We start from the raw sequence: 13,790 nt of genomic DNA on the forward strand, positions 1-13,790 counted from the left end.
ACAGTTGAACACAGGGGGAAAAAAGAGAGAGGCAAACCATGAAATAGACTCTTAACTATAGAGAACAAACTGAGGGTTGTAGGAGAGGCAGTGGGTGGGGGATGGGCTAAATGGGTGATGGGTATTATTAAGGAGGGCACTTGTTGGGATGAGCACTAGGGTGTTATATGTAAGTGATGAATCCTAAATTCTACTCCTGAAACTAGTATTACACTACATGTTAACTAACTGGAATTAAAATTAAAAACTTGAAACAGAAAAAATGAATATCACAAATAAAATTGATAGTACAAAAATTCTTTAAAAAAAAAAAGAACTGGAGGTATTGGGTGGGTGGGTACAAATATTTGCTCTAAACACCAGGGCTAATATTTATTTCCAGGTTTTCCATGTCTCAAACACTATAGTTCCTCTTCAGAGGTGTTTTGCAAAGGCCAGAACACGTGGATTTCCTCAAAAGCAATAATTCTTATTAAAATTGAGATCCAATGTCAGAAAATGTACATTGTTTTCTGAAGTGCTACAGTGTTCTTCTGAAGAATGTTAGCACTTAGCTTCTTGTTCCTTTCCTTTTTAAATGATGCCATTACATCATAAGTTAAAATCAATAAAACAGAATAATGTAGCAAGTATATGCCTCTATTACATAATGTTATAATATAGTCTATAGTATATAGCAAAATTGATAATTTTATGGTATATTATTATTCTATATTTCAGTGTTTTATTTTATTATGATTTTTTAAAGATTTTATTTATTTGTTTGAGAGAAAGAGAGAGCATGCATGCGCAAACATGAACAGTGGAGGGGGGGCAGAGGGAGAGGGAGAATGTGGGACTTGAATCCAGGACCCTGGGATCCTGGCCTGAGCTGAAGGCAGGCACCTAACCTGGTGAGCCACCCAGGTGCCACTATTTTTAAGTATTTTAAAAGTCCCATTTACATTGCATAGTGGTAGCTGTCGTGTGTGTGTGTGTGTGTGTGTACACTTCTGTGTGTATAATCGGTGGTCCTACACATGGGTATAACTTCTGTGACATGAAGAAGTGTGGGAACTGATATCATTCCACAGATGGACTTTAAATAGACTTTCAGAAGTCAGTTCCTAAATTGTAGGAAATGGTCATTCTTGACTTATGGCTTAATCACTTTGTAGATTTGTCTGAAAATAATTGTAATTTGGGGATGTTTTATCCCCTGCTTGGCCAGTTTCCATCACCATCCATTACATGTTTAGAAGATGCAGACTTATTTGGGGTGTTAGCCCTCCGTCCAGACAAATGGAAGATGGCTGTAAAGATATCTGTAAGTTCTAAGGCCACAGTTTTCAGTTCCACTGACTAGTGAATGGGGTTTTACCTTATGCCCACATCACCCTGGGATCTGTGAATGTATTAAAAGAGTAAGAAAACACTATCCCTTTTCCTGAGTATTCTTCTCTTCCTGTGGGCAAGCAAAACATAAATGAACAAGTCAGAAAAAATGGAAGTCAGCAAATAATAGTTAATTGGGGGCAGCAAGGAGGAGAACCAGAGTGAACAGGTGTCTCTGGGACAGACTGAGGAAGAGGCTGCCGCTTGGCAAAGGCCTGGAAGGGACAGGGAGATGGAGAGGCTACAGAGGGCAGAAAGCCCTTGGGGGGGGGGGGTTGAAGGATGTGGGGATGCCCGTGAAGCATGATTGGGGGTTTGCATGGCTTACATCGCTACCCCTTGGATCAGCAGGGATAATTAGGAGATTACTGGATGTGTAAATTTGGGCCATGGCCAAATAATACCCAATTTGTTCATAAACTTCATTTTTAAGGACTATTAATTCAGCCCCTTTTCTGAGCAATAAATTAACATTTTATGAAGATTAAGCTGCAGACACAAAATTGAATGCCTCTTTAAACACCATGATCACCAGCAGTGCATCCAATTTGTCATTGCTAAATTTCGTATTAAGTTAAATAGCTGCTCGTATGTTTTGGATTTTTTTGTTGATAATTATTTTTTCCTTTCCAGATTTTCCTGCATGGAAACAATTTAAACAGCCTTCACCAGCTAATCCACCCAGAATTTTTGCCCTCTGAATTTGGAGGAACCCTTCCTCCTTATGACATGGGAACTTGGGCCCGGACGTTACTTGGTCCAGACTACAGTGATGAAAATGACTATACTCACACTTCCTACAATGCAATGCACGTGAAACACACATCCTCCAATCTGGAGAGAGAATGCTCACCCAAGCCGATGAAGAGGTAAGACCTGCATTATCAGGGCCTCCCAGTCAGAGGTCAACAGCATTTTTGATTTGGGCCTATTGCGGGTTAAGTAATTGAGGACCTTTATGGGCACAGAACTTGGCTAAAATAAATTGCAATACATTCTCAGCTGATTTCAATAGAATTGAAAGCAAATGGGGCTTGGCTGGCCCAGAAATCGAGTTGTCCCTGTTGTATTAAAGAAACAGTTAAAGGCTGGACCTTGATCATGTCATGAATACAGTGCTCATCCCTAGGGAGTCTGAGTTAACACACAGAGAATGAAATGTTGGGCCTTTGAGATGCCCTGGATTGAAAAAGCAACCTGCCAGAAAGCATTCCTATCATCCATGCATTTAGAACAATTTATTGAGCATTTACTTGCCTATAGACACTGATGGGCCCTGGGAACATATATATGAATAAGACATCAAAAGAACAGAGAAGTGTGGCCCAGGAAAATCTGTCCAGTAATACTTTTGTCAACATGTTTATAAAGCGGGTGACACTGGAGCTAGGCTCTGAAGAATGAAAATCAGCAATCCAGGCTTAAAAAGGAGGAGAAGGCATTTTAGGCAGAGGGGACAGACAAAGGGATGGGCTATTCTGGTGTGGCCAACAGTTGCACAAAGGGTGCGGGGTGGGAGTGGACATGGAATGACATTCTAAAGATTGTTGCATCTGGGTGATGAAATATATTGCATACTGAATTTAATGGATTGCCATGAAAGAGGGATTTTTAATATCGATGTGTAAATAATATATGGGTGCTTTCTCATTGTAAAAATTAAAACCTTATTTTTAAGGCTATAATCCCCTTCAACCACTATCCCCAATCTCAACCCCAATTCCTCCCAAAGGTAACCACGGTTATGAGACTAGGGTGGACCCTTCCATTCCATTTCCATATATTACATGCATCTATCGACAGAAAATATCGAATATTGTGTATTAGTTTGCTAGGACTGGTGCAACCATGTACCACAGACTGGGTGGCTTAAACAACAGAAATGTGTTTTCTCACAATCCTGGAGGCTCAAATTCCAAGATCAAGGTGTTGGCAGGGTTGGTGTCTTATGAGACCTTGCTCCTTGGCTTGTAGATGCCTGCCTTCTCCCTGTGTCTTCACATAGACTTCCCTCTGTGTGTCTGTACCCTAATCTCTTTCTTTTTTTTTTTTTTTTAAGATTTTATTTATTTAACAGAGAGAGACAGCCAGAGAGGGAACACAAGCGGGGGGAGTGGGAGAGGAAGAAGCAGGCTCCCAGTGGAAGAGCCTGACGTGGGGCTCGATCCCAGAACGCCGGGATCACGCCCTGAGCCGAAGGCAGCCGCTTAACGACTGCGCCACCCAGGCGCCCCCCTAATCTCTTTCTATAATACCAGTCATGTTGGATTAGGACCTACCCTAAAGACGTTGTTTTACCCTAATTACTTCTTTTAAAGTCTGTATCTTCAAATACAGTCACATTTGGAGGTATTGGGGGTTGGGACTTCAACATATGAATTTGGGGGACAGGGCACAGTTTATCCCATAACTCGTTATATACATCCTTCTATGCCAGTAAATGTAGACACATCTCATGCTTTTAATGCTGCGTGGTATTCCAACAGATGATTATGTCACAGCGTAGCTGTTTCCTTCTTGATGGGCATTTAGCTTATTTCTGAGTTTTTTCTCTAGTCCGAATGAAGAGACTCGGTGAAAGTCCTTGATATGCCTTCCTTTGTTCTCACAGGAAGTTCCTCAGGTAAACTTGGAGCCCTGTAGTCGCTGGGTCAGAGGGTGTGTGCATCTTAAATTTAGCCCACACTGCCTAGTAGCCCTCCAAAATGACCGCTTGGATGGATACTCCCACCAGCATGTGTGAGAATGTCCTTCCCCAGACTCTTGAAAAGTACTTGATATTATCAAACTTTAATTCTAATCATCATTGTGATGGCAGGACAATTCTGTGTCATTTTTGTTTTCATTTGTGTCCCCTCACCAGACATAATTAGGCAGAGAAATGACTCTTGTTTTTATGAAGATCATGGAATTCACAGGGAAATGTAGACTAAAAGCCATCAGAAGGTGGATGAAGGCCATAGCTAATACTGAAGCAATGAAGACTGGCTATAGTCTGGAGGAATTTGGAGAGGGAGGAGAGTCACTGTTAGGAGCTCCTTTGGATAACTGGGCTTACACTGATGTCCTGAAGCAAGAGAGAGTGTCCAGGAGGAGATCTCCACATTTCCTGCTCAGCTGGGAATATTGCATTCACATGTCTGGTAAAGCCTCTCTACTGAGAATGGAGAGATCTGAAAATTCATTTTTTCCCCAGGTTAGCAGCTGACATTCCCTGAAAAGTGTTGGTCATGGGCTTGAGAGGCTGGCTTGTGTCTCTACTGTGAAGGGACAGACCTTACTGGTATAGGTAAGATTGTCTCGCCCAGGTTCTGACTGACTCTCAGTCCAGGCTCCAGCACACTAATGATAATAATGTAACAACTCACACTACTGACACTGCTTGGAGTCCTTTATCTGCATTAACTCTCTAAATGCTCACCATAACTGTATGAGAAAGGTATGATCATTTTTCCTATTTCACAAGTGAGGAAACTGAGACACAGAGAGGTTAAGCAACTCCTCAAGGTCACACAACTAGTAAATGGCCAAGCTAGGATTCAGAGCTGGGCAGCCTGGCTCCACACTCTGCGTTCCTGTCCTCTGTAAAATATGGCACACTGTCCACTTTTCTTCATACTTTCTACCCTCACCTCTAATGCCAGTCTTCTCTCTCCAATCCCTCCATGGGCAGGAACATTGACCCTTCCTGCGGTTTGTCCCTACCTTATCTCTATAGAATTAGATAAAGCCATCATACCTTCATATTTGTAGGAATGTCCAAAGTCCAGAGGCATAAAATAGGAATCTGCCATTCTTTCTCCAGATGATCAGTTACAGACTTACATCTCTTTTGGGTGATTAGAGATGTCCTGACTCCAAGTTCTGCCTCTGAGTTGACATTGAAGATCAGAGGAGGTGATGGCCTCCATTATGAAACGGTGAATTCTGGAGACTAAAGTCTTTGTATGACATTTATTCACTTCACGCCCTCTTCAAGAATCGAACTCAATGTCCAACACATAATAGACACACAACAGACACCCTGTGCATGCTTGCTGCATATGAATGAATTAATGTTGAATGAGCTGCTATCCTCCAAAACCCACCCTTGGTACAGCTGTCCAATTGCTCCAACCAAACCGTCAGCTCCCAGATGGAGAGACCTGATTTCTCCTGTATTTCATGGATCCCAACTTATAGTATCTTACAGCCTAGTAAGGGAGATGAGGTTTGCCCACAAATAACTCTAATATAGTGCAGAATGGGAGAGGTAATATAAAGGAGATGTAAAAACCTGCTTCAGTGTTCTAAGGAAGCATTCACTAATTTCAACAAGGAAGACTCTTAGAGAAGACTTCTTGGACAAAGGCAGGTTTTGGGAAAGGTAAGATATTGAAGTTAAAATGCATGACTGGGGCGCCTGGGTAGCACAGTCGTTAAGTGTCTGCCTTCGGCTCAGGGCGTGATCCCGGCGTTCCGGGATCGAGTCCCACATCGGGCTCCTCCGCTAGGAGCCTGCTTCTTCCTCTCCCACTCCCCCTGCTTGTGTTCCTCTCTTGCTGGCTGTCTCTCTGTCAAATAAATAAATAAATAAAATCTTTAAAAAAAATAAAAAAATAAAATAAAATGCATGACTATGCCAGAGAAACTAGTAATTGTGTACACATCTCATTACCTACCAAGGCCATCAAGGTATTGTGCTCATTCTTGCTTTCATTGCTGGTAGCATCCTTGGGTCATTGCTTGGGGATTTTATTTATTTATTTATTTATTTATTTATTTATTTATTTATTTTTGGGAGTAGGGGCAGAGGGAGAGAGAAACTCCAGCAGACTCTGTGCTCAGCGCAGAGCCCGATGCAGGGCTCAGTCTCATGACCCTGAGATCGTGAACTGAGCTGAAACCAAGAGTGGGTCACTTAACTGAGTGTGCCACCAAGGCGCGCCCCATTTCCTGGGGATTTTAAGCAGCAGCAGGATGGGCAGTGAGGAGATTGGTACCCGCAGTGATGCAGCAAAGAGGGACTATCCCAGCTGTGGGACTGTGCTGTCAGGTGCTTCATTGATGGAGGTCGGTGTTGACTGAGAAAATACAGGGACAGAACAGCCACCATTCATAGCATCTCTGAACCTTCAGAACCCATAGGAGCATGAGGAAATGGAAAACAGAATTGGAGACCTTAAAGGTCATCTCTTCCAGCTTCCCACACAATGTGGTGTCTGTCCTCCAGCCCAGGCTGTCAGCCAGCCTCAGCGTGCATTGCCCAGAGATGGGGAGGCAAGTAACTGGGCAGCGTGTGCCCTGTAGCATGCCTTTAGGAAGTACCTCCTTGGTCTGAGCCAGATGACCTAGCTCGGCCCTGTGGGATAATGTTCTAACTTCCAATGGGTAGACACTGCCTAGAGTCCCAATCCCTGCCACCATAATTCCCACCAGTCTTCAAGTCCATTTGGAGTCAAATGGGCTTTTGTGGACTCTACGTGGAACCTAGCCACTATTTATAATGTGGCCTCTGAGTTCCAAGTGGCTCAGAACAATGCTTTCTGACATGTGTAGAATAAAACCCAAGATGTATAACATTCTCAGTGGATTAGTGGTTCTAACAAGCTCTTTTCTTCTTCCAGATAAATTTGATTCAACCCTTAAGCAGAAAAACTTTAAAAAAAATTATTAGTTTAGCACGCGGGTGGCTCAGTCAGTTAAGCGTCTGCCTTTGACTCAGGTCATGATCCCAGGGTCCTGGGATTGAGCCCCACATAGGGCTCTCTGCTCGTGGGGAGCCTGCTTCTCCCTCTCCTCCCCACTTGTACTCTCTCTCTCTCTCTCTCTCAAATAAATAAATAAAATCTTAAATAAATAAAATCTTTAAAAAATTATCAGCTTAGATGGAAAATTTTCTCAACAGATTATTTCAATATTGATCTATTCTTTAATAAAATGATGCTTTTATGGGCTTTTGAATGTGTGGCATTCTCTGCTTCAATACTAAGTGACCCCAAGGTATTGTATTTTTACCTTCTTGTTTCTGTTTTTTATTTTACAATTTACTCTATTTCCTTGCTCCCGGGCCATCAGCTGTCACTTTCTGTTCCTGGAACTTTGTATGTCAGAAGCACTCTGTTTCATTCTATCTAATTTACTACTGGACTGTTTTCAGCTTGAAAAGTAGGTAGCCCAACTTAATAAAACTGTCCAACAAATAACAGTAAATAGGTTCTGTAATAGTTATGATGATTTGGCTGCAAATAAGATAAAACTCCAACTGGACTGCTTTAAACAATATGGACAATTGATTGTTTCACATAATGAGAAGTCACAGAGTGAGGTGACTACAGAATTGTGTGTTCCAGTAGCTCATTGGCGGCGCCCTTGACCTAGGCTCTTTCCCCTGTGTCCTGCATGATGAAGACTTCTCAGGCAGGAGTGCACCCCTGATTCACATGGGCAGGTATGCCTAAACCAGAGGGGCTTTTTGCCACCTAGGAAGGAAGGAGGGGATGGCTTGGGGTTGGGACCCAGTAGCCTGATGTTTCTGCTTCATGAAGCAAGGACATGGCCTTTTCATCATTGTGTAGATTTTGTGATATCTCTTTCAATTATTAGGCTTTTTAATTATTGCTTATTAATTGCTTTCTGGTTCTAGCCTTAATCTCTAAATGGCTATAGATATTTAAAAGCCTTACACACAGACACAGAGAAACACACTTTCTTGAACTATTGGAGGACGATTAGTCATTTTTGGAGAAGTTATACTTAAAAAGCACATATATGTATATATTATAAATGCGTTCATATACTCACACATATGCTTTATATTGTGTATATATGTATAGGGAAATATGTGCATGTGTATATATTGAAATATGTACAGATGCATATACATACACACATATGTAGATTTTTTAAAAGATTACTGGTGACAAACCTCATGCACATTTTATCCTAAGATCTGATTCCGAGTAAGGAACTGGGGCTTTCCCCGGAGCTGGAGCCGTCCAAGTGCAGATTGCTCTGCAGATAGGGTGCTTTGGAAGAGCCCTGCTCAGATCCCTGCACTCAAGAAGCACAGGTGTGACCCGCCCCCTGCAGCCTGGGAAGCCACACAGATGGCCCAGAATGCCTTCCCTCGTTACTCTCTCGGTCTCCACTAAGCCTCGCCAGCCCTGGAGTTGATGATCTCAAAGAAATAGAAAGCTTTCTTGGCATTTCTGGGCAAAAGTGAAAGGGAGTGGTCTGAAAAGCCAGGCTGTCTGCCCTGTGAAGCCACCACCTCGGCCAGCAAGGGAACAGCTGATTTTCCAAGCCTGGGGTGTGGGGTCGCCCTGGTGGCAGGGCAGGGTGCTGTTCTGGACCAAGCAGGACTGGCATAGAAAGGGGAAGGGGAAGGGACCAGATCAAAACTTTGCCCCCCCCCCAAAAGGCAGGTGGTCTCTGCCAGAGCAGCCAGGGAGAGAAAGCTTGTATCTTACACCATCGTCTCTTGAGTTGATCTTGAGTGGGTTCCTCTGGCTGTACCACTGCAGACAACTTCTGTTTGCAGGATAAACATCCCCCATGAAAATTGTATATAAAATACTAAACTTCTGTATAAACGTGCATTTTATTTTTCCCCTCATTATCAGGATTTAGGAAATTTTAGAACCAGAGGAGGTTCCTAGAGATCACCTAAGTATCATCAGCCTTTCTGCTACAAGGACCTTTTCTTTTGCCCCCATATGGTATATATATATAAGTTCTTGAGAGAACATTGCATTTGTTAAGTAATTATAAAATTATGTTGCCATAATGTAATCCGTATTATTTCATAGAATGAGCCTAAGATCTTTAATTTTAATAAAAACAAAGTTACTTACTATTTAATTTAAATTTTATTCTCCTAGATAGTAAATTTTGTTAAGTTTTGTGGCTTATAAACAATATAAAAATATCTGCCTATCCCCCCTTGCCCATTGCTGCTTATGTGAAGTCGCTGGGACTAAGGCTCAAGCCTCCTGGCTTTTCGTCTGGGGGTCTTCTGTACGGCCATGCAGCTAGCTCGTTCTAGAAGCATGGTGTCTTGCACATGGCAGACGTTCCATACATATTTAATATTTTATAGCCTGAAAAGTGTAAGTAAAGGGTGCACAGACGTGCCCCTTTTTTCACTACTGCTTAGATTAAAAAAATATTTTTCTTCTTCTAATTATCATAGTCAAGGTCCTGAGAAGTCTCACAGGGTAAAAATCTGTGTCACCAAAGCTCTTTGATCTTAGGAATCTTTCTGTGCACTCGGCTCCCAGAGCCTAGGGTAGGTAAACACCGTGCCAGCATTAACAATGGAAAATCAGGAAGCCGATTTAAGTTCATGGAGACCCAACTGGTCTGCACCTTGGCTGACAATTTTCATCCTCATTGTTTCCTGGAGGTCCCCATGCATGGGCTCAGGTGTACCTCTCTGCTTTTTGATCTGGGCTCAATCTGCCACACAAGGAAAGGGAGTATTATTTTATCTAAGATATGAGGTGGGACTGTAGTCTTGTTGCCTCATGAATTTTCCAAAAGAGATTCATGTCTCAGCATTGAAAGAGAAGCTCCAAGCCGGATGTTAGCAGGGCCATGGCTCCTTCTCAGAAGCCCAGAAATTACCAAAGCAGAATAACACGTTTTACTTCCTGCGCAGGTAAGCTGCACAGAGTTATCACTACACCCAGCCACCAATGGAGTCAGTCTGAGGAAAAGCAGAGTCAAAGTGGCTTTGAAGATACCCGGAGAGGCAGCGTCCAGGGCTGGGAGCAATGCCATGCCCACCCTGGCCATGTCTCTCGGGCAGATATTTACTGATGACCTCCTCCGTGTTGGCCACAAGCCCCTGTCTTTCACGGAATCAAAAGACCAGTGTCAACATCACACCTCAGTGTAAAAAGTAGCAACATTGTACCACTCGTGCACATGAGCACAATCCTAACAGTCTGGTGATTAATTTTCTGTACCAGCTTTCTAAGTTAGCCTGACACAGCGATGATTCAGGTGTCTCCACTATGTATTTACATTTAAAGATGTTTGTCTCCAGGCTTTTGGTTTTTGTTTTTTAGTTATGTGATAATAGCATTCATAGAGTCAAAGCAGTCAATTCTTGAAATTGTCAGCAAGGCTTGGGTTAGTTTTTGGTGCCGCCTGATTATAGACGAGGTTTGGCTAAGTATGTGCAATAACTCCTGTTTCATTTATTTATTAAAACTTCAGCACTTATCAGGGATCCAGACAAGTATTTATAGAGGAGGAACCCTTAGAAAACCAGGCGGCATCTCCGCTTGCTCCAGTGAAGAATGGCCCCAACTTTCTGAGAAACGATCTACCCTGGTTGACACTATATGCTGGGCAATCGGAGGGGGCCAATGCTTTGGGGTCTTGGCCAGCTGCTCTGTGTGGTAGAATTACTTCTGATCCTTTTGACCAAATGCCTCCATCTCTATGCTCCCTAAACAGCCCCTAGAAGATGTGAGGAAGATGTCACAGAGATATCATGAGCCATCCGATTTGGGAGAAAGGGAGAAGCTGGGGGAAGGCCTGGGTTGAGTTCAGATTTCTGAGCCAGAAGGAAACTTTGGCTCCTGCCTGGGTGGTAAAAGTCAGTTTAACTGTTTTCAGCTGTCAATAGAATTGGCCATGACCTTGGTGATCTTCCAGCATGCGGTCCTCCTTTTATGGGGTGAATGTATGCATTTGCTGGATAACTACTCATTTCCGGCAGAAGTCATACATCATCATGAAATACAACCTATAGGAAAAGAATGGGGGGTGGCAGTATGGAACAGGAGGACCCTTGTCTTCCAAGCAGTCAGGGCAAAAAGGGTCCGTTTTACTGTGTGGCCCGGGACCAGATGTTCCATATGGATGTTACGTTCAATAAAATCACATAATGCATCATTTCTTAATGAATGAACCCCAGTCTCTACTGCCCTCCAAGTTGTCTCGTGACTAGTTCCCACTTCAAACAAGACTGACCTTCTTAATTTCGGGGTGTCCCTCACTCCTACTTAGCCAGCTAATGTCTGAGATGTTACCACTCCCAGAAGCAATGACCCCTCGGTTAAGCCATGAATGCCCAGCATTTTATGTCGGTTATTGGATACTGGTATGTTTCATGGATGCCGCCAAGAATTTGTTAACATTTCTTAAGGAACAAAGAAAAATAGCTGCATAACTTCTTCACTACTCGTGCATCTGGCTGAGATGGATCTCCTGCTTTCTACAGCTTTCTTTTCTGTGGCAGAATTGAAGACAGGCATCTCCTTGCAAGCACATCCTATGTAGCCATGTAACATCCGAGTGAAAGAAAATCTATACGATGAATGTGGTCAATAAGAAAATGAATGGGGCTGGATAAACTGTTGTGTTCAGGCCCATGTTTTCTCTTCTTTTTTTAAAGAATGACATGAAAAATTAGGAGATAAAGCGTTCGAAGCTCCTGGCAAAGCAACAAAGTAGGGTTGATTTCAAGGGAAGCAAACAGATGGGGTTAAACTGACAGTGTAGTTTCAAGCGCAAATGTTTCGTTGCTCACGAGGTAGGTTCTTGAAATGATTTCCTGTTTACCAAAGCACCATGGTCAGATGCGGCTAGTTGGAAAGGGAGAGGTAGTCTGGGCAGGAAAAACAAAGCACGTTTCTTTCTTGTGAACATATTGCTATTGGTAAACAAACATTTTGCCCGATTCCAATAAAGCGAATGCTGTTTGTGCCCGACATCCAGTAGCCAGCAATGAATCTCGTTTATAAGCTCTGATGATCATATGGGTGAAAGCAAGTCTTTGGCATAACATGTGATCAAAATCTCTTTGCAGTGTCATTCCTAAAACCGATGTGCTGCTTGCATACAGAATTACAGAGCCCGTTTAGAACCCTAAGGGAAGCCTTGTTGTACTATCATTTTGGCTTACGGTGTCCAAACTATAGTGTTTGAGTTTCTCTGTTGAGGCCACACAAGAGCATTTTTGAGCTTCCATTATCTCACTGGAAACTCCTTCATGGTCCCTCTTCAGATGTGGCGGTTGTATTCCTGTTATTGTGGTGATCAGCCCCGGGGAGTCCCGTTTCACGTTGCTCCACTGCTCTCCAAGACGGGCGTCGGGGGCGGGGGGCATGCACACAGCACCGCATCCTAATCATGGTCTGCTTGCTTCAGCTTTGTGACTTTGCGACTTTCGTGGTTACACATTTCTTTGCCTCTCTATTTGTCTTTTGTTCTCCATCTTCCGTTATCAGAGTAGATGTCAGTTCTGATCACTTTCCTCCTCTGATTTTTCTAGTTACGTGACCTTGGGTAAGTCACTTAACCACACTGAGTCTTGGGCTTTCTTAAGTATAAAGTGGCTCTAACCTCCGGGAGTCGCTGTCAGGTCTGATGGCGGCAGAAAGAGAAGTCTGCAAAGCACCGCAGGGGAGCAGGACAATAAGTAGTACCTTCCTTTCTTCCCCAGCCTTATTCGTAGGATTTCCATTCTGCTCAGTTTTGATTTCTTTCCCAGTGGAAGTTTCCCACTAACAATGAAAATTCCCAAGTCCCCAATAGAAAGGCAAACAACAATTAGCTGTAAGGGCTTGGAGGGAGATGCCTTGAATCCCTGATTAGAAGTCAGACTGACGTTTATTTCCCTCTTCTTTGCCGTAATTATGCAGAGAGCCAGTATTGGGCCTTCTGTACCCTTGGAGCCCTGCACCCAGAAGACAGTCAGGCATAGTGAATGCAGGGAATGGGAGGCAAAACCACGGAGAGGGAGGAGTTAGCAACACAGACCACTCCCCCGCACCTCTTCCTCCCTGTCTGATAAGATGACCTTGCCTTCATACAGCCCTGATTTCCCACTGGCCACCCAGACGGTCTCTGCCTGCCCCTCTATTGGTCTTTGTTAATCTTCTCCCTCCTCTCCATCCCTCCCATCTAAATTGTTACCCATCTAGTATCGAGTGTAATCTTTAAAAATGGTAATGATGCCACTCTTTGGCCTGACAGCCTCCGAAGACCTCCTCTTGGTCTTCTGCATCAGATAACAGTTGTTCTTCCCTATCTCAGGGCTGGCCATCCTGGCTTCCTGCCCCCAACTCAGTGTGCCAGGCTTCGTCCTGCTCCTGAGCCCCCCCTGCCCTGGGACGCTCTTCCCCTCACCCATGGCCAATTCTTCCTTCATCAGGTTTGGCTTCTCCAATTACTCCCCTGAAGGGAGTTCTTCACCCTCTGCATTCCCATGGGTCCTGCCCTTACCATCCTGCTATTCTCTATCACTGAACCATATCGTTCTTAACAGGGATCACAATTCCATAACACGTATTTGTTGGTTTTACTTACATATGAAATCTCCCTTCTATATACGTTATATACTCACTGAGGGCAGGGATTATGCTCTTTCATTCACCAATATATACCCTGTGTGTCACATATTCCCTAATATGTCATAG

General features: G+C 43.4%; 1 protein-coding gene across 1 annotated transcript in view; it reads left to right on the forward strand.

Moving 5' to 3' along the window:
- The window catches only part of CLVS1 (clavesin 1), a 165,522-nt gene that overhangs the window by 128,988 nt on the left and 22,744 nt on the right, over positions 1-13,790 (forward strand). The window contains exon 4 of the mRNA XM_026516426.2: positions 2,008-2,243. Coding sequence (XP_026372211.1) covers positions 2,008-2,243 — 236 coding nt within the window. The remainder of the gene's footprint in view (positions 1-2,007; positions 2,244-13,790) is intronic.

The sequence above is a fragment of the Ursus arctos genome, unplaced genomic scaffold, assembly GCF_023065955.2.
Source record: "Ursus arctos isolate Adak ecotype North America unplaced genomic scaffold, UrsArc2.0 scaffold_6, whole genome shotgun sequence".
In the NCBI taxonomy this organism is placed as follows: domain Eukaryota; kingdom Metazoa; phylum Chordata; class Mammalia; order Carnivora; family Ursidae; genus Ursus; species Ursus arctos.